Here is a 24,185-nt window from a genome sequence, read left to right as displayed (position 1 = left end):
TTGCTCAGCCTCCCAGAATGCTGGGATTACAGGCATGAGCCACTGCACCTGCTCAGTCCCCTTAATTGTGATTTACTTTAATATAGTTTCATTTATAGTGGTGGCCCCTTTAATATAGTTTATCATTTCTTACAGTTGAAGAGTCCAGTGTTAACTGAACAGGCAGAAAACTACACATTTCTCTAAATCAGCACCTTAATTTATAAAGTCTCATGTTGGAAATGAAGAGAATAGTGTTGTTTCTTGGCTTTTAAGACTTGGAAAATATCTTAAATGGCCTCTCTCCATTTAGGACAAACAATAAAAACTTGCCTGGAATAATCTTCGAACAGGAGGTATGAGATAAGTAGTAAGTAAACGTCCACAGGACTCCAAATAGCTCTAAAGATCTGATTCCCCTAGGAGACTTGCTGAGGGAAAATCTAGGAACTAAGATACTGCAAAATGGAAATAGACCTTCTTGGTTGACTGAGGCTCTAGGGTGAAGCCTGTGAGTCAGTGTCTGCACCTTTGGAAATAGAGGAAATTAGCTCAACAGGGCCTGGGGCATGTAGGTATCTGCCAAATATTTTATATGAATTGAATTTGGACTCAATTTTTGGTATGTATATTATGTAACATGAAGAGAAAATTTACCAGGGGAACTGGAATATGCACTTAACTTTTATGGAGGTGAGAACAAAAACTGAATTAAAATCTTTCCCTGACTTGGTGTTTCCTGTGTATGCTCATGCATGCTAGCTATAATTTTGTCATTTCTGTACTGTGATAATTCATAATTCATATTTACATGCTTAAGGTGGGGCCTAATACAGGGCAGGGAGTTATTTACACTGTAGGGTAGGCATTGAGCAGAAGTGGTGTGATATTTTTTCTGTCCATTTTTCTAGATTGGGGAAAGTTTAAATTGAAATTATTGGCATCACTGATGATAATTAAGAACTGTTTAAATTCCATTTCTGGCGAATTCATGAAGGATATATAATCAGGAACTCTAGGGAAACCTGAAGGGCTGAGCTGGAGGGTCTAGAATTGGGGCCTTAACCTGGGAGTCCAAAAACTTTGCCAAACACTTATTTCCACCTTCCACTCCTCCTCCCGTGCCCACCCTCACAGAGCAGTACTTGGCACCCTAGACAAATACTGCCAGATCTACAGACATCTAATGTCTGCAGATACCCACTCCCTGCCTAGCCTCCCTAATCACATAAGACTGGGACATCTTTGAAGGCAAGGATACCCCTTGTTCTTACTCATCCTTGTTTCTGCAAAGCCCACCTATCTCAGGGCCTGACTCATTGTGGGTCATTCAGTAGATGTTTGCTGAATGAATAAATGTTTTTTGTCTTTTGTTCTTTTAATGAGTAACTGCTGTTTCCTTTGCACCCCTCCCCAGTACATTTTTCCCTTGGCTGGCAGCTCCTTGTCTGCTTGCTGAAGATAGAACCGCAGACCACCTGAGCACCCCCTGCCTCCTCAGCTGCTCACTGTTCTGCATGTGGCCTTCAGGACCTCTGCCCAGCAGTTGTGGCCCATGTCACCCTCTCTGCTGTTGTCGCCAGAAATTTACCCGCAGTGTACCCTCTGGTCCTTCACAGCTCATTTTTCATAATCTATTTTAACAACAAAGTTTGAGAAGGTTAAGAATACAGGATGGTAGGAGGTGGAAAAAACAGTGGGCGTGAGCAGTAAGTCGATATGACTAAGCCGAGACTCTTCTGAGTCTTCTAGATGGAAGGGGAATTTCTCCAGAGTTACGGGCAGTTACCACGTTGCCTCATGGTCTTGAGCCCCTCTTTTAAAACCCTTGTTGTCTACATTAAGCGGAAGTCTCCCCTTGGCTGCATTTTGATGTCACTTAAAATGTTGCTGGGGCCCATGCTTCCTAGAGGAAGGCAAGCACAGCTAGCATTCCCAGGAAAGCCCTCAACTCAGGGGTTTCATTTTGTTTTTATGATGGGAAATAACTTTCATTTCGCGGTCACTGCCCACCCCACTACTTCCTCTTTGACCCCTTCATCTAAGATGAACACATCTGTTATTTTACCCTGTATAGCAGGTGCAAAAGAGAATTAAAATGGTGTCTGAATCCATAAAAGGAATATATTGCATAGAGAATCAAGGCCACAGTAACAAATGACAGGCGATCTTAAAATATTGGAATAATCTATCTTTCAAGTTACAGAAGCTTACTAGAGATAGGGGCAGGTCATTGTTACAAGCATCTGGCAGTACATTAATCATGAGAAATTAATTAGGCCTTAATGTGGGTCTAATGAGAAATTCTTATTATCCATGTTTGCTTATGGGCTTTGTTGGTTACTTATCAAATGGAACACTAGAGACCCTAAAATGTGACTATAAAATGATTTTTGAAAGTCCTTTCTTGGAGTGTAATATTCTATTAATGAATCAGCAGAAACTGGAGATTATCTGCTTTGGAGATGTATAACAATCCAATGTAATTACAAACCTGTTTAGAGAGGAACCATTTAGCTATATATGATCAAAATAGCCCTTATAACTGTTCTCTGTGTATGTGTCTTTTGTCTTAGTTTTCTGTGTTCCTGGGAATTATTTTCTTCCTGGAGCTCACTGCCGGAGTTCTAGCATTTGTTTTCAAAGACTGGATCAAAGACCAGCTGTATTTCTTTATAAACAACAACATCAGAGCATATCGGGATGACATTGATTTGCAAAACCTCATAGACTTCACCCAGGAATATGTAAGTTTAAAGTGGTTTGTTTTCAAGTTGAAAGTTCTCTGAACGATGACCCCGGTGAATTTCATCCCTCCTGGTTTCTGCATCTGCCAGCTGGAAACTACCTGACTATTCTGCATGGGTGTTTGTTTGTTTGTTTATTATTTCCCGACTTGCTCTGTGACTTACAGGATTTGTATTCTAAATGGAAATGTCCTGTTTTCACTTGTTTCAACTTCTGTTAAGTTAGAGGAACAAAGAAGAAAATGCTTGAGCAAAACGTTATAATCATGGCTGTCCTTTCCTATTTGCATTTGAGGAACATTGTTTTGCTCCGGGTTTAAAGTTTTCTTTGGTTATTAAATATGGATTCTTTCTTATCCCTTGCCCCCTTTTTTGGTAATCCTTGATATTTCACAGCTCATAATAATCTACTTATCAACAGAATAATTTGCCACAAAGTTCCTAAAATGTGCCTATCCAAATATTATTATTGCACATGCAGTTAAAAGCAAAAGCTTAGAAACTCCTAAGTCCTAGTGGCTTCTAACAAGTGAAGAATCTGTGCAGTGGAATCCGGGCCACTCCCTCCTATCCCTGAGCATTGGAGTCCAGGCCACTCCCTCCGGTCTCTGAGCATGCCTGTGAAATGGCTCTTTCAGTGCCAGCAAAGCAGCAGATGTCCCGTTTCACTCAGAATGCAAGGGACCAAAAGACACAGGTCTAGTGCCAAAATCTGATAAGGGACCCTGGGCTCACAGGACCTTGACCTATTTCCCCAATAGCAAAATGGAAATAATACTAGCTACTGTCTAACTCACAGGGATATTATGACACTAATGAGACATACGTGTTTTTATATTAGGCTAAGGTGTTAGGGTCCTACAAACTTGCAGGTCTTTATATACCTGCACTGAAAAGTCGGGTAGGCTGAGCTTGGACTTGGACAGCGGTGTCTGTGGCATTCATGTATATGGCAGGACCAGAGGGCAAGCAGAAGCCCAGTGAACAGTAGCCTTCTTGGGGTTGGATAGTTGTCTGCCTGTGATGAAAGGAGGCAGCAGCCATGTTGACACTCTTTATGAGGGAGGCCATCCCCTTCCTTAGGCACTCAGGACTGAGCCAGGTTATGTGGTTTTGTTCAGTGGCAGCAACATTTCATCCTGGAGTAAGCTGCCCCTTAAGTGGGAAATTAAGCCTTGATTCATGTCCTCAGCTGATTTCACTGTTTTATTAGGTCCTAATGGGTGCAGGCTCCCTAATAATCCCTTTCCTGGCATTATTCCTGACTGGTTTGCATGACACATTGATGGAGCTTTGTGGACACACCTCGAAATGCACGACCCAAGCCCTGGAAGGACCATGTTGTCTTGGGATGCTGTGTGCTTTAAACGGAAATACTACAGTTTCATGTGATTTTCTTTTTGCATCATGGAATGTAATGTTTAGAAGTAGCTGTTGGTCCAGAAAGTCTTCAAATGGTTGAGGCTTGATATTTATTTAACTCAGAGAAGTAGAGAAAGTGCATCCCAGGGAAGTGAGGAAGGGGCTTGTGTAGTAGCCTTTGACTCAGGCCCCATTTAAGAACCACTGAATTTAACCGCTTGTTTTAATATATTTTAATTGGAAGACTGACTTTTTAAAGTTGAAATGTAAAACACATGCACTTGTTTTTAAACAAACTCAGAGTAGAAACAAATATGATGAAAAGTTAACCTCTAAAATTTTTGGTGGTAATGGATATATCAACTATATATCCATTGATTGTGGTGATGTTTTTGTGATGTATACAGATGTCAAAATTTATCAAATTGTATACTTTAAAATGTGCAGTTGATTGTATGTCAGTTATACCTCCATTATTGCGGGATCTGGCCAGCAGCCTGCAATGCAACAGGGCTCTCTCTGTTCCCAGGCGGATCGGCAGGTCGAGAAAGAATAGACACACACAAGATAGTGAAAGCTGGGTCCAGGGGGGTCACCGCCTTCTGGTCACGCAGTGCCAACAATGCACTGGATATACCAGAATTTATTATTAAGTTTAGTGAGGGTGGGGGTAGGTTAGTGAGGGATTTAGGATCATTTGATTATGAGGTGAGATGGTCACATGGGGATGAAGTAATTCTTTAACATAACATCTGTATGCAGAAGTACAGTATACAGGGATAAGAATTTACAATATAGTGTATGCATCAGTAATTTCTAACAGAGCCTTAAAGCAGAAACACAGTCTTTCCACAACCTATGATTAGCAAGATATTAATCAGCAGTAACAGTTGCAGCAAAAGCCAGTTACAAACAATCCATAGAAACAGGACGTGAAGCTACACAACCAGTTAGACCAGAAATTCTCAGAAGGGAGTATGCCTTAACCCTAAAGAGGCCTAGAAGAGCCGTGGCAAGATGAGGGCATTTATAGCCCTGTCTTATACATATGGACAGGTGCCCCTCATGTGTCTGTTTATAGGCTCTCCACAAAGGTCACATTCTATTCCCAGAGCTATGAACATCTGCTTTTCTGGGATAGGAATCTTGGTGATGTGAAACCTCCCTGACTGCACGTGCATTCATAGGCTCTCTGCAGGGGGAAGCACATCACGCACTGTTGGCTCATTCTGGCAGTCCAACCTGGCATTGTCTTTACACAATCCTGCATGCAATTTTGTATTTACAATAATCAGGAGCATTTCATCTTTTATTCCATAGCAATAGTTTCAGGGGGTCTCCCTGCACTCCATGAAACAAAACAGATCTTTAAAAAACTATTAGAATGTAGAGATCAAAACTTTGAAAAAGTAAGCCTATAGGTAGCCCACCCATAACCCCAGTTGCCTCCTTCAGTCACTACCACTGTCGTTAGTGTCTTATTTACCCTTCTAGAATGTTCTTGTTTCTCCTTCTAGAATGACGTGCCCAAGCCAAACAGATCTTGTTCTAACTGAACCCTGCTGTACAGCTGCTCTGCCCTTGTTCCACCTAACACCACAGGTCTCATCAGTTGTTTAAATCACATGCCAACACATCCCTACAAACCTTCAGCCCTAATTAATTTGGAAGATTTTATATGGGCCATTTAGGTTCAGTTTGGCTTAAAAATAAAGTCTGGGACAGAAAAGAAGGTCAGAGCTGGCAGAAGCTGGTGTCGTTCGGCGGGTGTGAGTGTAGGTGCCTGCTTGCCTCCAAGTTGGGATGTTCTAATTCTTTCCTGTTTGCTCTAGTGGCAGTGCTGTGGGGCTTTTGGAGCTGATGATTGGAACCTAAATATTTACTTCAATTGCACAGATTCCAATGCAAGTCGAGAGCGATGTGGCGTTCCATTCTCCTGCTGCACTAAAGATCCCGCAGTAAGTGAATGCCAGCGAACTATTGGCCTACTCTGTACATCATGCCGGGAGTGTGCATGGGACGAGCAGAGTGATTTTTTGGTTGAAACCTCTTCTTACCTGGTTACTCCTATTTGTAGCTCCTGTAGGGGGTTATAGTGCTCAAATCTTCCTAGGAGGAGTAATAACTGCTGGCATTAATTTAGCAGTGTGTGCTGGTTCCTATTCTAAGCCTTTATGTGCGTTGGCTCATTTAAGTTGGGCACATTCCTACTGGCAGATACCACCATTACCCTCTCTTTTCAGGGGAAGAAATCAAGGCACATGAGGTGTAAGTGACTTTCCCAAGCTTGCACTGCTAGCAGGCAATGGAGTGAAATATGAGACCCAGGCAACTTGCCTGTATCATCTGTTAGCCTTTCTTCATGAGAAGGGCAGGCTCATATGAGAGCTCTCTGCATTGGTTTGGGGTTAGTAACCCTTTTCTTTTTGGCTTAGTTCTAGGGGAACTATTAGGAGTAGGAGGAGAGTTTGAGACAAGATAGGCCTGGACTGCTGTGTAGGAAGACCACAGCTGCCTGGACTCCTGAATGTCATCATGACTATAGTCATGCAGTTTGCATTTTATTATAAAAAAGAATAAAATATAAAATCTATTTGTAAGTCACTCACTTTTGCCACAGGTTTCATTATATTTTGTGTCAAATCGTGCCTGGTATATAGAATGACTTAAAATGCAATTCTTAAGCCAGGCATAGTAGTTCACACCTGTAATCCCAGCACTTTGGCAGGCTGAGGTGGGAGGATCCCTTGAGCCCAGGAGTTAAAGACCAGCCTGAGCAACATAGTGAGACCCCATCTCTACAAAAAAATTAAAAAATTAGCCATGTGTGGTGGCACACACCCGTGGTACCATCTACTCTGGAGGCTGAAACAGGATCACTTGAGCCCAGGAGTTTGAGGCTGCAGTGAGCCATGATCATGCCACTGCCCTCCATCCTGGTGACAGAGTGAGACCACAATTCTTAAAAAAAAAAAAAAAAGGTAACTCTCTAGTGTTAGAATGACAAACATGAGAGGTTACTCCACGCATCTCTGTGTGCTCCTAGCTGCAGAGCCCTTCTGGGACTCCTCAACTGTTCTCTGGCCCTGCAGTCTCCAGATGTACTCCCCAAGGCTCGCCCTTACCCCTCAGAAGCAGAGCCGAGTGGGTGCTGATGAGCTCAGTGGAGATGCTCCTTCTTATGGTGGAGGCTGTGGGGCTCTTAAAAGGAGCTATGGTCTTGGAGTGGAAAAGCAGAACTTCCCTGCGGGCTTCCCCCAGGGGACCACCTCAGCTGTTTCTCTTGGTCTGAAAGAGGAGATGAAGTCACTAAGGACTGTGCTGCCCCGCCAGCTGCCCTTCCCACCAGCTCAAACCTCCTCTCCCTTCTGAGGAGAGCCACATGGCAGCAGAGTGCACACTCAGAGCTTGAGGGGCTCATCCTGGTGGCCTTGCACTGGCCAGCGGGTGCCGCACAGTGCGCCTCCTGTCACCAGTTCCTGTCCCACATTAACACTCCCTTGGGAGAATTCTGTATTCTCAGAGGCATTAATGCTTCCCCTTTCACCTACAGATCCTCTGGGCAGAGCTAGCTCATTCCTTGCGCTCTAAGCTAATAAAATCTGCCCCACACCCTGCAGAGGAGGAAAATAAACAACCCGAAAAAGTGGAACCATGTTTCTGATCAGACCCTGTGATACGTCAGGTTGTCTGTGTGATTATGTGGTCGGGGCCTTGTTTTGTTTTTTAATTATTAAAAGCTCATTGAAAAACAATTTAAGTAACATGGAAGTACATAGATTAAAAAGTAGCAGTCCATCCAAAAGAGCATACATGAAGATTTACTGTGCCCTTTATGTTTTTTATCTGTGTCTCCAGTTCCCTAAATCCCATAAGCTTCTTGAGGTTGGCACCACTTTGAATCTTGAGCCTCCTGTGTGATAGACTTGCTGTCTTTTCTGATATTCCCCAAGCCTTAGTTTTCCTTATTTGTAAAATAGGGCATATTTTAATACCTACTTCTGAAGATTGTCGCAATAATGACATGGGATCATGTATATAAAGTGTTTAACATAGTGCTGCAGTCTTTGTGCCCAGATACACATTTTATTACTAATGCGTAACAGAAGTCTTCTGCTCATTTCTAGGTGGGCTTTCTGTCTAATGAGTAAATTTCACTTTTCTCTTTCCTTTCTTCACCAGGAAGATGTCATCAACACTCAGTGTGGCTATGATGCCAGGCAAAAACCAGTAAGTGGAATCTCATGTTGTTGCTTAGCACAAAGGGTGTTGGAGGAGCTTTGGCCTGTGCCTGGTGCTCTATCTGTGACAATGTGCTTTCCTCTTCCCTTGTGAAGGAAGTTGACCAGCAGATTGTAATCTACACGAAAGGCTGTGTGCCCCAGTTTGAGAAGTGGTTGCAGGACAATTTAACCATCGTTGCTGGTATTTTCATAGGCATTGCATTGCTGCAGGTAAGATAAGGGTCCTTTATGGATATCACAGGGAAATAATGCCCTGGGAGAGCCCTTGCCAGGATCGGAGCTTTGCTTAAAAACCTTGATTGTCATAGTTTTTAAGACACATTGGAGGGCGAGGAACAGACCTAAACGATTTGGTTTGTGTTTTATTTTATTCATTTATTTATTTATTTATTTTATTAATTTTTTTTTGAGATGGAGTCTTGCTCTGTCGCCCAGGCTGGAGTGCAGTGGCGTGATCTCGGCTCACTGCAAGCTCCGCCCCCCAGGTTCACGCCATTCTCCTGCCTCAGCCTCCCGAGTAGCTGGGACTACAGGCGCCCGCCACCACGCCTGGCTAATTTTTTTGTATTTTTAATAGAGACGGGGTTTCACCGTGTTAGCTAGGATGGTCTCGATCTCCTGACCTCGTGATCCGCCCATCTTGGCCTCCCAAAGTGCTGGGATTACAGGCGTGATCCACCGTGCCCGGCCTGATTTGTGTTTTATTAAAGCTCTGAGTTTAGATACTGCTATCATGAAATACTTTAGGAAACCTTGTCTTTTTCTAAGATGGAGACATTAATTAGATCAGTAGTTGCCTGCTGGCATTCCATCGTTTACATGGGCTCAATAATACTGCATTGTGGCAACTGAGTCAAACATGCATAGTTAGAAGTAGATCTCAGTGGTGACGTTAAGGTTTTGGGAAGTTTCATAGAGATGTCGTACCCCTTTCTCTCCCTAAACTACCTTGCCAAAGTGCTAGTGAAGGAAGGGAGCACCCACTTTTCCTCCTGGCCAGTCTTAAGAGCTGGACTCTTCATGTTGTTGGTGTGATACTTTCCAAAGAGCACATAGTTGAAACAAATTAAAGAAGACCTAAGTAAATATAAAGATATCCTGTGTTCACAATTGCAAAACTTCATATTATTACGGTAACAACACTCATCAAGTTGATCTACAGATTCAGTGTAATCCCTATCAAAATTGTAACCACCTTTTTAGCAAAAATGGACAAGCTGATCCTAAAATTCATATGGAAAAGCAAGGGACCCATAATAGCCAAAACAAATTTGCAAAAGTAAAACAAAGTTGGAGAATTCACACTACCCAGTTCAAAACTTAGTACAAAGCTATATAGTAATCAACATAGTGTGTACTTGAGTAAGATTAGCCATATAGAGAAGTGGAATAAAATTGAAAAATCAAGAAATAAAACCAGGCCAGGTGTGGTAGCTCATGGATGTAATCCTAGCACTTTGAGAGACCAAGGCAGGAGGATGGCTTGAGCCCAGGAGTTCAAGACCAGCCTGAGCAACAGAGCAAGTCCTTGTCTCTACAAAAAGTAAAAATAAAAAAATTAGCCAAATGTAATGGCACATGCCTGTGGTCCTAGCTACTCAGCAGGCTGCGGTGGGAGGATTGCTTGAGCCCAGAAGGTTGAAGCTGCAGTGAGTCGTGATTAGGCAACTGCACTCTAACCTGGGTGACAGAGCAAGACCTTGTCTCAAAAAAATAAGAAAAAAAAATATATAATTAAAAAGAAGAAATAAGGCCGTGTGCAGTGGCTCATGCCTGTAATTCCAGAACTTTGGGAGGCTGAGTCAGGTGGATCACTTGAGCTCAGGAGTTTCAAAACAGCCTGGGCAACATGACAAAACCCTGTCTCTACAAAATATACAAAAGTTAGCTGGGCATGATGGCGCATGCCTGTGGTCCCAGCTACTTGGGGGGCTGAGGAGGGAGGATCACTTGAGCCTGGGAGGTTGCAGTGAGCTGAGATCATGCCATTGCACTCCAGCCTGGGTGACAGAGCAAGATCCTATCTCAAAAAAGAAGAAGAAATAAGCTCGTACATATATGGTCAGTTGATTTTTGACAAGGGAACCAAAACCATTCAATGGGAAAGAGCAGTCATTTCAACAAATGGTACTGGGAAAAGTGGATATGCAAAATAATGAATTTAGACTAACTCATACCATATGTAAAAATTAACTCAAAATAAAGCAAAGACCTAAATATAAGAGCTAATGCTATAGAACTCCAGAAGAAAACATAGGCATAAATATTTGTGACTTTGGATTAAGCAGTGTCTTCTTAGATATGACATCAAAAGCATAAGCAATGAAACAAATATAAATAAATTGGACTTCAAAATTTAAAACTGTGCTGAAAACGATACCATCAAGACAGTGAAAAGATAACTCCTAGTATCTAGAAAATATAAAGAACTTTAAAAAGTCAACAATAAAAAGACAAACAACTTAAAAATGGGCAGCCAGGCATGGTGACTTGTCCCTGTAATCCCAGCTGCTTGGGAAGCAGAGGCAGGAGCCTGCACTGAGCTATGATCACGCCACTTTACTCCAGCCTGGGCAACAGAGCAAAACCCAGTCTCTTAAATTATTAACAAACAAACAAACAAACAAACAAAAATACGGGCAGAGGATCTGAACAGACATTTCTCTAAAGATTAAAATGGCTAATAAGCACATGAAAAGATGCCAACGTCAGTAGTCATTAAGGAAATGCAATTCAAAGCCACATATTTCCTACTCGTTAAAGCGGTTAGAATAAAAAAGACAGACAATAACAAGTATTGGCAAGGATGTGGAGAAAACGAAACCCTCATATGTTGCTAATGGAAATGAAAATGTTGCAACCTCTTTGGGAAACAATTTAGCAGTTTCTCAAAAGTTAAATATAGTGCTACTGTATGAGTCAGCAATTCTACTCCTAGAGGAGTACCCAAAAGAATTGAGAACGTGTTTACCCAAAAACTTGTATGCTCATGTTCATAGCAGAATTATTCATAATTGCCAAAATGTGAGAGCAATGCAAATACCCATCAACTGAGGAGTAGATAAACAAAATGGGGCATATCCATGCCATGGAATATCATTCAGCCATCAAAAGGAATACATTAATAGTACATGTATATGAACCTTGAAAATATTTTGCTACATGAAAAAGACAGTCACAAAAGCCCCATATTATATGATTCCCTTGATATGAAATGTCCAGAAGAGGCAAATCCACAGAGGCAGGAAGTAGAATAGTGGTTGCCAGGTCTGTAGGGATGGTGGGATGGGAATGACTGCTCACAGGTACAGGGTTTCTTTTTGGGGTAATGAAATGTTCTGTGATTAGATAGTGGTGATAGTTGCATAGCTTTGTGAATACACTAAAAGCCCCTGAATTATACACATTACAAGGATGCTTTTTACCACATATGAATTACATCTTAAATTTCAAAAATCAATGATTTAAAAAAATGGGACACAGTGGCCAGGGAAACAAGTTACGAGTGTCACTGTTTCACTCACATTTTCATCCTTTCTCAGATTTTTGGGATATGCCTGGCCCAGAATTTGGTTAGCGATATCGAAGCTGTCAGGGCGAGCTGGTAGAGCCCCTGCAACCGCTGCTGCAAGACACTGGACAGACCCAGCTTTCGGGACCCTCCCGCGTGCTGAACTGATCTTCAAGCTGCATGGACCTAATCACAGATGCAGCCTGCAGTCTCGCCTAATGGAGCTGCCATTAGGGGAGTGTAAAACTGGGAAATGCTGCTCACTGACAGAATTAAAAAAGGAAAATAACCAGTATGAAAGTCGTTGCGCCGTGAATCTCTACTGTAGCCATGAATTTATGGACAGTTGGATGCTTACCAAAAAAGAAAAAAAGGGAGGGTAGGGGGCCCAGATGTACTTGAATGTGCAGAAAATACATTCTTGTCCTCATCTTCCGTAAGTGGAGGGCTGGGAGAGGCAGCTTTGCTCTTCACCACACCTTGGACGGACCACCTTCTGTTCCATGGCCTGAAGGAGTGCATCTCTTCAGACTCAGCCCCTCACCTGGGAGGGCAGTGGTTTGTGGGCATCCCTCCATGTACATTTTAGGAAACACTTGCAACTCTCATCTGAAGAAGAAAACAACTCATCTTTGGGTTCAGATTTTGTGATGGTATTCAGCAAGTCACTTGGGCGAGCACACTTGGTCTATCCTGGAAAGTCTCCTTATAAGAGAAGTTGTGTATTTCATGTGCACCGAGCAAGGGCATTGGAAGACGTCATGAGGCTGTATTTTAGCAGGACTGATCGTTTTTCTAAGTAGACCTGAGCTTTGTTTATCAGTGAAATTCAAGGAGAAAATGAGGTTAATGAAGAGGTATCAGTTAAATATCCCCTTCTCACCCTGCCAAAATTAGCAGTTGGATTTTTGGAAGCTCTGGAATATTCTGGGTCATTTTGTTTTGTATGTTTGTTGTTTTTCGTCTTCCAAAGGTGAAAGCTATGATACAGTTCCACTTAAATTTTAGTGTTTTCTTACTCAGCTCAAGCATTAATTTTTGATTAAGTCTTAATCTGCATGACCTGTGAATCTGAATCCATCATCTCCCTTTCCTGCCAGCTTTTCTGCAAACATTGAAATATGTTATTTGGTCAGCACTTATTTCCTAGGTTCACAGCCTTGGGAGGTTGTGGCATGTCCTCCCAGTCTGGCTGGGAAGAGACCAGCTGTACCATCCAAATGCTTCCCTGGTCTTGATGATCTCTTCCAGAGTCTATCTGAGTGGCCTCTTCTGCACCCTCCCCTTCTTTCTCTTTGAATGGAATTAAACCCAATTTGGAAACAACATTGACCCAGTCAAAAGCTTCTAATGGTTTCTTTTTCTTCCTCCAGTTTTAGTTTGCTTTTATTAAAAAAAGAAAATAGTGCATGGCCATAGCTCCTTCAGTTCTCTTATTGCAGACTAACCATCAGGATGGTATCAAAGCACAAATACTTTGGAGGGGAATGCGTTGAACTGGGGCAAGTACTCTGTAACACAAAGTGGGAAACCACTTCCTGGTGCTGCCGCTCCTGCCCCCACTTTAGGTGGGAGGGATGAGTTTTGCCCTCTAGATTTTAATCCAGCTGGTGGGTCCACCGGATGTTGCCCTCCTGGGGAGCAGATATCAGTCTGTGGAACGCTGGGAAAACCACAGGCACATTTTTCGGTGCGGACAGATTTGCCAGCACATAACTGGGCAGCCAGCTAGAATACTTTGTGGAAATTAAGCGAGGTTTTCCATTTCAGCCCCATGGTGCATGGTGGTGGCCGATGAATGTGTCAGTCTGCTCAGAGAAAGGACAAAAAGGAAATTATTTTCAAAACTGTGTTCACTGTTTGGGTGTGTGTATGGCTCTGCATGTGTGTGTTTTTGTCTCTGTATAGGTAGAGGTGTTCACATCTTACTCCGACTGTAAGGTTGTCTTACTTCATCTCTGCCCCCACCACAGTTGCCACTTTGTAATGTCCTTCCAACATGGAGAAGACACGAGCTCTCTCCAGTTGGCATCATTTGTCTTTTTTGTTGATTGCCTCATTCTCCAGTGAACTCCATCTGGCCAGTTGATTCAGAATCAGGCAAGATCCCTGCCCTTTGGCACATCCACTGAAAGGCCAAACAGCAAGTCCGAGTGAGTTTTAAATATTAATTAATCACCCTTTATTTTTTACACTTGAGAGTGATTGTAATAAAGGCTGTCATTAATAAACTTGGTTCTACCTTACATGGTGTTGTGTCTTTCTTCATTACTTCTTTCTTGAAATTGTGAAATTTTCGAATCCAGTGGTTCTCAAACTTTAGCAGGTGTCAGAATCACTGGGAGGACTTGTTAAAATACATGAATGCATTTGCTCCATGCCCAGAATTTCTAACTTAGTAGGTCTGGGGTGGGGCGGCTTGTTTGGGGACTACACTTTGAGAAGCATTGCTCTGATCCAGTTTTCTAGGAGGGGAAACAGAAAGGTAAGATTTTGTAGTTGGGAAGGGAAAGGTTCCTTTGTACTTAAAAATGCTGACTGACAAGACACAGAGGCCAGAGCCTCGTATGTAGGAAATCCCTGCCCATGAGGTCATCTGCTGGTTACAATCACTTGGGGACCATGTGAAATACAGATTCCCCAGACCTTACCCCTAGCAGTTCTGGAGTGGGAGACAGGGTAATCTATGTTTTAAAAGCTCCCTTGAAAATTTAATGCCTGGTGGGATTTATGACTTATGGGCTTAGATAAATGTTGATAATATTCACAACCTTTTTTATAAGAAAATAATTTCTCATAGTCCCTTGGAGCTGGAATCTTAAAAACCCATTAGAGAAATGTCAGCTTAAATGTCTTTCATTGTGAATTATCACTGCAGAAGAAGACTTCCGTCGTGAGAACTGATTAAAGACTTTTTTCAAAGATCAAATGAAAACAAATTTTAAGGTTCATATAGCACACTTAGATCCTGACAACATAGTGTCAGACTTGTTCAAGAAACATTTTGCCTCATAGCTCAGATATTTGAAACAACGTTATTTTGATTTTAAGGAAATTTATCAGTGATGATTGGAGATGGCCAATCCCTGCTTCTTGAGTTTTCTTATTGTCTACATTGGCCCTCTTTGCTTGTTGCAAACTATAAGCCAACAAAGGAAAAAAAATGACAGCTCAAAAGTAAAAGGATGCTTTGTCTATAAAACTCAAAAACTTCGAGGAAGTTTCTTCAATGTGTAGAAGGTAGACTTTAGGGGAAGTTTATTAAATTTCTCTTTATTTCTGTTGTTGGGCTGGTTACCACTAACATCATTGCTTCTATAATTTCAAAATGTACAGTTTTTAAACGTGAACTCAGGAATTTAAAAATATTTTGCATCATGAAGTACTTAAAGAAGTGCATTTCCTTTGTTCTTCCTCTTCCTTCTCCCAGGGAGTAATAAACCTGGACTTTTCTTTCAGCCTTCTTCCTGCCACAGGTCCCAGTTGTCCTTTCCTCAAGGGGATCCTTAAAGTGTCTCTTGGAGGTTTCTTGTGCAAAGTGATCATTCATTTCCCCGTGTTTGTGTGGGCAGGAATGGAGTGATTTTGCAGTTTCGTCTGTTTCCGGCTGGCTTGGACAGGCGCCCTGGGAAGCCTGTGGGCTGAACAATGAGGAGCTGGAGCCCAGTGACCTGGCAGGCCACCCCAACTCCCTTTGTCATTTATTCCACGAAGCCCTCCTTCTCTAGGGAAATCCTGTTTAGACCTCCAATGAAGAACTGGGAAGCCCTCTATAAACGCTGGCCAGCAGGGTTTCATGGCCAGAGCTCTCTCCAGTGAGGCCATGGGGCTGCTTCTAGGTGCTGCCCAATTCCAGAGTGAGAAGCCTAGTCTTTGAGTGAGGAGGAAAATGCAGCATTTGCCTGAAAAATACATTAACATTGGCTTTATCATGATGACACAATAAAATCCATAGAAAATCTACACATGATAACAGACAAGGCAGTCAGATGGGGGTGGGGCGGTGGGTGGGGGCAGGGAGCACGGCAGAGAAGCCAAACTCTGAACTTGGAGCAAAGCCATCCTTAGACTCACCCGAGCCTTTTTGTTTGGAGGGGTTTGCCACAAAGAGTTTATAAAATTACAGTTTTAGGCCAGACAAGGTGGCTCACACCTGTAATCCCAGCACTTTGGGAGGCCAAAGCAGGATGATTGCTTGAGGACAGGAATTCAAGATTAGCCTGGGCAACATAGCAAGACCCTGTGTCTTAAAAAAATGAAAAAAAAATTTTTTTTAATTAGCTAGACCTGGCGTCATGCACCTGTACTCCCAGCGACTCTGGAGGCTGGGGCAGGAGGACAGCTTGAGCCCAGGAGTGAAGTATGATCGCACCACTGCACTCCATCCTGGTTGGCGGAGGAAGACCCTGTTTCTAACTTAATAAAATTACAGTTTTTAGAACTTCTTGAGGGATTAAGTACAGCTTGCTTTGGCGTTTTCATGCTGAGTGGTTCTCTTGTAAACTTGCCACTGGTGAGAGGAGGCTGATTTAGTCCCTTCCTGTTATCCATTAGCCGGGGCTAAACCTCTGGGGACCCGCACTGGCCATTGTGATTTATTTTTCCACTTCTAGGAATTCCCAAGTAAAGTAAATCTAAGGGAAGAGCAGGCGAGTTCACGGGCTTTCACTGTAAATATGCCCCGAAAGGAAAGCAGTAGCAGGCTTCCCACGCTCTTGCCCCATACCGAACGCACGCTTGCATTCTCCGTGGGGGAAAGCTACTTTTCGGATACAGAGCGGACCTTCAGGTGCGGTGTCAGCTCTTGCATTTGCAGAGCAACTCGTTTGAACGGGAACGTTTTAATGGCCTGCCCTCTAGTGTCGACCGCGTAAAACCACTCCGGTCTGGAGTTGGAATAGTTCAGGGATAAAAACACTGTATGTTCAGAGGCGCTTGTGCTTTGGAGAAACTTGAAGGTACACAGCTTATGTTGCCTGCTTAGGGCAGGTAGGTGTTTTATTTCCTTTACACGCTCCTGAAAATGGCAAGGCTTGTTTTGGAAAGATAAGAGAACAGGACGTTTTGCTCCCATCACCATCTATCCTGCTTAGGATCTTGCTGCTGGGAGTTTATCACGGCAGGATGGAGCTGGGCCTTGTCCTCCCACCAGTTTTCAAATGTGGTTTCTAGACGACGATGGTGACTGCCTAAAGCTGCTCATCTTCCAGGCAGAGGCACTGTCCTAAAGGTGTCCTCAATGGGGCTGGGAGGACAATGCTCTGCACCCTCCCTCCCAGGGAACACCACCCTCCATTGGAACTTCAGAGGTTTTTGTGACAAAAGGCCCCAGGACCCTGGTTTGCACTTCAATTCCTCTTCAAAATGAGCAACTCTCCAGAAACAAGGAATAGAACATCTTTATATTTCTTCTAAAACCACCAGTGTGTTACTTCTACACACTGTACTTAGAAATACACACATATATGCATACATACCACCAGTGTGAATCACCTGGATTTTGCTTTGGTCTTGTCAGAAGCGTTTGAACCAGAACAACTCCATTGTGAATAGGACCTGGGTAAAATGAGGCTGAAACCTACTGGGCTATATTCCCAGATGGCTAGGCATTCTAAGTCACAGGACAAGATAGAAGGTTGGCACAAGACACAGGTCATAGACACCTTGCTGATAAAACAGGTTGCAGTAAAGAAGCCCACAAAAACCAAGATGGCGATGAGAGTGACCTCTGGTCGTCCTCACTGCTACACTCCCACCAACGCCATGACAGTTTACAAATGCCATGGCAATGTCAGGAAGTTACCCTACATGGTCTAGAAAAGGGAGACATGACTAATCCACCCCTCGTTTAGCACATCATCAAAAAATGACCATAAAAATGGGCAATTGGCAACCCTGAGAACTCCTCTGTCTATGGAGTAGCCATTCTTTTATTCCTTTTTTTTGGTAATAAATTTGCTTTCACTTTATAGACTCACCCTGAGGATGGCTTGAGCCCAGGAGTTTGAGACTAGCCTGGGCAACATAGTGAGACCGTCTCCCTACAAAAAATTTTTCTAATTGGTGGACATGGTGACACAAGCCTATAATTCCAGCTATGTTGGAGACTGAGGTGGGAGGATTGCTTGAGCCTAGGAGATGGAGGCTGCAGTGAGCCATGATTGCACTGCTGCATTCCAGCCTGAGCAACAGAGCAAGATCCTGACTCAAACAAAAAAAAAATACGTAAAAAAGAAAACAATCAGCTGGGTGTGGTGGCTCACACCTGTAATCCCAGCACTTTGGGAGGCCTAGGCAGGCAGATCATGAGGTCAGGAGATCAAGACCATCCTGGTAACACAGTGAAACCCCGTCTCTACTAAAAATACAAAAAATTAGCCGGGTGTGGTGGCGGGCACCTGTAGTCCCAGCTACTCTGGAGGCTGAGGCAGGAGAATGGCATGAACCCAGGAGGGAGAGCTTGCAGTGAGCCAAGATCACGCCACTGCACTCCAGCCTGGGAGACAGACTGAGACTCCAACTCAAAAAAACAAAAAAAGAAAACAATCGACATTTTGTGGGACATTTTAAACATAGAGAATGATTTATTATGATTAAGTCATGGTCTGCATTCTGTATTTATTTGAAGTAAATTATCTTAAATTCAAGTTGTTAGAGTGACTCAAGTTTTATAAAGAAAATAGCCATATTTCCACACTTGTGCTGTCTTTAGTCTTGTTACTTTGCAACTGAATCAGCCCACTAGTTCTCTGGCTACCTGTTGCAGGCTGGGTACTAGGGGTGAATACATCATCTATCCCTTGAAATAACAGGTCACATTTATTGACTAGAAGTTTACTGTGTTCCAGGCAGTGTGTTATAAGCACGCTGCATAAGTTCCTGAGGAAATGTAAACTGATGGAGGGGAAAACCCCACATGTGGAAAATTTCCAATTCATCAAGAGCTAAACTGACATCTCTCAGAATGGTGCCTGGTTGAGATACAGGAAGAACACAGGGGTTAATGGAAGATGGTCTCAAGAAGGAAGAGAGGTTTGGTCTGGGCCCCTGGGGAATGTGGAAGGGGCCATAATAAAGCCTATGCTGCTGGAGAGGTTGGGAAGGGCCCAGAACCTCCAGACGAAAGAGTGGGGAAAAGCTCAGATAAGCAGCAAGGTCCAGTATAGAGAGTCTTGGAATTGTGGCCCAGTACTTGGCATATACCAGGCACTTGAAAGTTTGCTGAATGACAGCAGTGGTAATTGAGGTGATCAGTAACTACCTCATCCACAATGAAGGTGTGTTAGTCTGTTCTCACGCTGCTAATAAAGACATACCCAAGACTGGGTAATTTATAAAGGAAAGAGTTTTAATGGACTCACAGTTTCACATGGCTAAGGAGAACTCACAATCATGGCAGAAGGTGAATGAGGAGCAAAGTCACATCTTACATAGCAGCAGGCAAAAGAACTTGTGCGGGGGAACTCCCATTTATAAAACCATCAGATCTCATGAGACTTACTCATTACCAGGAGAACAGTATGGGAGAGACCACCCCCGTGATTCGATTATCTCTACCTGGCCCTGCCCTTGACATATGGGGATTATTACAATTCATGGTGAGATTTGGACGGGGACACAGCCGAACCATATCAGAAGGTGATGTGAAAAGTAGAATTTTTTTGTGAAATTGGACAACATAGGTACAAGCTCTGTGCTGTTAGGGTTGAAACCTAATCCCTACCGTGGTAGTATTAACAGGTGGGGCCTTTAGGAGGTGCTTAGATCATGATTGCAGAGCCCTCATTAACGGAGTTAGTGCCCTTATAAAAGAGGCTTGTGGGCGCTCGTTTGCCTTCTTCCACCATGTGAGGACACAGCGAGAAGGAAGCAGTCTGCAACCCAGAAAAGAGCTGTCACTGGAATCCAGTTATGCTGACACCCTGATCTTAGACTTCCTAGCCTCCAGAACTGTGAGCATATTTCTACTGTTTATAAATTACCAAGTTTATGGTATTTTGTTATAGTAGCCTGAACAAACTATATTACCAGCTGTTTTCTCCATCTAGTTCTGCTGTTCCTGTGAAATTCTAGGACCCGGGAACTGGCAGGGAGGTCACTACATGTTGCAGTGGGAGGATATTTTTTAAAGTAGGTAGAGATTGGGGTAACAATCTTGTTCTTTTTTAGATTCAAGCCAGGCCCCTGCATTAGAGCAGCAGTTTCTCAGCCCTAGATGCACATTAGAATCACCTGAGAGCATTAGAAAAGACAAAAAATAGCCAGGCGTGGTGGCTCACGCCTACAGTCCCAGCACTTTAGGAGGCCAAGGTGGGTGGATCACTTGAGGTCAGGAGTTGGAGACCAGCCTGGCCAACATGGTGAAACCCCGTCTCTATTAAAAACAGAAACAAAAAATTAGCGGGGCATGGTGGCACAGGCCTCTAGTCCGAGCTACTAGAGAGGCTGAGGCAGGAGAATCGCTTGAACCTGGGAGACAGTGTTTGCAGTGAGCTGAGATTGTGCCACTGCACTCCAGCCTGGGTGACAGAGCGAGACCCCGTTTCCAAAAAAAAAAAAAAGAAAAGGCAAAAAACATGTGCTCTCTTCCACACCGTTTCTAAAATTCCCAGGTCATTCTAACGTACCCCCATGGTTTCTCAAATTCTGTTGTGCACACAAATCATCTGGGTCTTAATGCAGGTCCTGATTCTGTAGGTCTTGATTGAGGCTGAAGAATCCATGGTTCTAGCGTGCTCCCAGGTGATACTGATGCTGTGGTCTGCAGACCACACTTTAAGAGGCAAGGACAATCTACAAGTAGGCCTCATTTAGAGCTGTGCAAAACTAATACCTTGTATTAATATTTTTTAGTGATACATTTCCTAAAGCTACTAAGCTGAAATTTTCAGGTCTGGGAAGGAAAATACAGGTGACTGTAAATAGGCATTAAGTATATGTTTGGTAAATGCGTTTTATTCTAATTACAAAAGAAAAATCTCAGCCAGGCACAGTGGCTCACACCTGTAATCCCAGTACTTTGGGAGGCTGAGGTGACAGGATCACTTGAGCCCAGGAGTTGGATACCAGCTGTATTAGTTAGGGTTCCCTAGAGGGACAGAACTAATAGGATATAGATATATATGGGGAGTCTATTAAGTATTAACTCATATGATCACAAGGTCCCACAATAGGCCATCTGTAGCCTGAGGAGCAAGGAGAGCCAGTCAGAGTTCCAAAACTGAAGAACTTGGAGTCTGATGTTAAAGGGCAGGAAGCATCCAGCATGGGAGAAAGATGTAGGTTGGAAGGTTAGGGCAATCTCTCTTTTCACATTCTTCTGCCTGCTTATATTGTAGCCATGCTGGCAGCTGATCAGATGCTGCCCACCCAGATTGAGGCTGGGTCTGCCTTCCCAGCCCACTCACTCAAATGTTAATCTCCTTTGGCAACACCCTCACAGACATACCCAGGATCAATACTTTGTATCCCTCAATCCAATCAAGTTGACACACAGTATTAACCATCACACTAGCCTAATCGACAAAGCAAGACCATGTCTCAAAAAAATAAAAATAAAGAAAAATCTCAATGCAGAAAAAAAACTAGTATTTTCACCATCTAGAGATATATACTTGTAAAATATCAGTGTGTCTTTCCATTGCTTTTTAAATTTGTTTTAAATCGTATAATCCTGTTCATACTGTTCTGTGGTCTGCTTTTTTAAAAATTGGGATTTTTCAGTGTCAGTGAATGCTTTATACAACATTTTTTTGGTGGAATCTTATTCTATTTTATAGATCAAGGGTTTCCCTAAGATGCCAAGGGTTCACAAGGTCAAAACTATTTCTTAATACTAAGACATTATTTCCCATTTTGTTCTTAATTTTGGGTTTGCTGATGTGGTGATGTCATCACTCTGACAGCTACATGATGTGATGTCATCACTCTGACAACTAATGGAATGTGTGCTTGTGTATTTCTGTGTCTTAAACTTTTCTCCCTTTTCATTTCTAATATGATAAATATTCACATAGATAACCCACATAAACCAAAGCTCTTCAGGGGACTCAAACATTCTTAAAAGTGTAATGGAGTCTTGAGACCACAAAGTTTGAGAGCTGCTGGTATAGATAAACCACAATTTTACTAGCCAATTCATCACTGAAATGGTTTGGCTCTGTGTCCCTACCCAAATCTCATCTCGAATTGTAATCCCCACATGTTAGGGGAGGGATCTAACCTAACCCCTAATCACCTAACACCATGATTGGATCATGGGGGTGGTTTCCCCATGCTGTTCTCATGATAGTGAGTGAGTTCTCACAAGATCTGATGGCTTAAAACTGTGGCACTTCTCCCCTCACTTGCTCTCTCTCCTGCTGCCTTGTGAAGAAGTTGTTGCTTCTCGTTTGTCTTCTGCCACGATTGTAAGTTTCCTGAGGCTTCCCCAGCCATGTGGAACTGTGAGTCAATTAAACCTCTTTTCTTTATAGATTACCCAGTCTCAGGTAGTTCTTTATAGCAGTGTGAGAATGGACTAATACAATTACTATTAGAAACTTGGGCTGTCTTGAATTAAATACAGTTGCAATGACCTTTTTTTAAAAAATTTAAGTTCTGGAGTACATGTGCAGAACGTGCAGGTTTGTTACATAGGTATACACATGCCATGGTGGTTTGCTGCACCCATCAACCTGTCATTTACATTAGGTATTACTCCTAATGCTACCCCTCCCTAACCCCCGACAGGTCCCGGTGTGTGATGTTCCCCTTACTGTGACCCTGTGTTCTCATTGTTCAACTCACACTTATGAGTGAGAACATGCAGTGTTTGGTTTTCTGTTCTTTTGTTAGTTTGCTGAGAATGATGGTTTCCAGCTTCATCCATGTCCCTGCAAAGGACATGAACTCATCCTTTTTTATGGCTGCATAGTATTCCATGGTATATATGTGCCACATTTTCTTAATCCATTCTATCATTGATGGGCATTTGGGTTGGTTCCAAGACTTTGCTGTTGTGTACAGTGCCTCAAACATACATGTGCATGTATCTTTATAGTAGAATGATTTGTAATCCTCTGGGTATATACCTGATAATGGGATTGCTGGGTCAAATGGTATTTCTAGTTCTAGATACTTGAGGAATTGCCACACTGTCTTCCACAGTGGTTGAACTAATTTACAATCCCACCAACAGTGTAAAAGCATTCCTATTTCTCCACATCCTCTCTAGCATCTGTTGTTTCCTGACTTTTAATGATAGTCATTCTAACTGGCGTGAGATGGTATCTCATCGTGGTTTTGATTTGCATTTCTCTAATGACTAGTGAGGATGAGCTTTTTTTCCTATGTTTCTTGGCCACATAAATGTCTTCATTTGAGAAGTGTCTGTTCATATCCTTTGCCCACTTTTTGATTGGGTTGTTTTTTTCTTGTAAATTTAAATTCTTTGTAGATTCTGGATATTAGCCCGTTGTCAGATGGATAGAATGCAAAAATTTTATCCCATTCTGTAGGTTGCCTGTTCACTCTGATGCTAGTTTCTTTTGCTGTGCAGAAGCTCTTTAGTTTAATTAGATCCCATTTGTCAATTTTGGCTTTCATTGCCATTGCTTTTGATGTTTTAGTCATGAAGTCTTTGCCCATGGCTATGTCCTGAACGGTATTGCCTAGGTTTTCTTCTAGGGTTTTTATGGTTTTAGGTCTTACGTTTAAGTCTTTAGTCCATCTTGAGTTAATTTTTGTATAAGGTGTAAGGAAGGGATCCAGTTTCAGCTTTCTGCATATGGCTAGCCAGTTTTCCCAACACCATTTATTAAATAGGAAATCCTTGCAATGACCTTTCTTATGCATTTCCTATACTTTGCACATAACTCTAGTTATTTCCTTAAGATAGACTGTTAATAATGGGATAACTGGATCAAAGGATTAAAAACATTTAATTTGTGATACCTAGAGTTAAGCCTTATTTAAAGCTGTGCAAAATTAATACTTTATCATTGATACTTAGGTTTTAAATTGAAAATTGTTAATTTTGAGTCAAGATTTGCGCCTAGATTAAAAGAGGAAAAAATGTCATTAATGTCTTTTATCTGTTCCAGATTACCATTTCTGTTAACTTAATAAGATATTAAAATGCCAGTTAAAGAAGCCAAAAGTATAGTGATGGAGGTATTTAATCGCCACTGAGACATTTAGAGCAAGGAAGTACCTGTACCCCAAACCTCCCCCAAAATAACTTGATTAGAGGGAATGAAATAAGAAAATGACTCTCAGCTGGGCGCGGTGGCTCAGGCCTGCAATCCCAGCACTTTGGGAGGCCAAGGCAGGTGGATCATGAGGTCAGGAGTTCAAGACCAG

At 42.6% G+C, this 24,185-nt stretch overlaps 1 protein-coding gene across 3 annotated transcripts in view; it reads left to right on the top strand.

Moving 5' to 3' along the window:
• TSPAN5 (tetraspanin 5) overlaps positions 1-14,089 on the top strand; it is a 180,891-nt gene extending 166,802 nt beyond the window's left edge. For all 3 annotated transcript variants that reach the window (XM_003829918.4, XM_008955318.4, XM_055111650.2), the window contains 5 exons: positions 2,556-2,726; positions 5,921-6,046; positions 8,271-8,318; positions 8,426-8,542; positions 11,875-14,089. In XM_003829918.4, the coding sequence (XP_003829966.1) occupies positions 2,556-2,726; positions 5,921-6,046; positions 8,271-8,318; positions 8,426-8,542; positions 11,875-11,940 (528 nt within the window). In that variant the 3' untranslated portion in view covers positions 11,941-14,089. The remainder of the gene's footprint in view (positions 1-2,555; positions 2,727-5,920; positions 6,047-8,270; positions 8,319-8,425; positions 8,543-11,874) is intronic.
• Positions 14,090-24,185: the final 10,096 nt, after the last annotated feature.

Source organism: Pan paniscus, chromosome 3, assembly GCF_029289425.2.
Source record: "Pan paniscus chromosome 3, NHGRI_mPanPan1-v2.0_pri, whole genome shotgun sequence".
In the NCBI taxonomy this organism is placed as follows: domain Eukaryota; kingdom Metazoa; phylum Chordata; class Mammalia; order Primates; family Hominidae; genus Pan; species Pan paniscus.
This window is presented reverse-complemented; position numbering and strand designations above follow the sequence as displayed.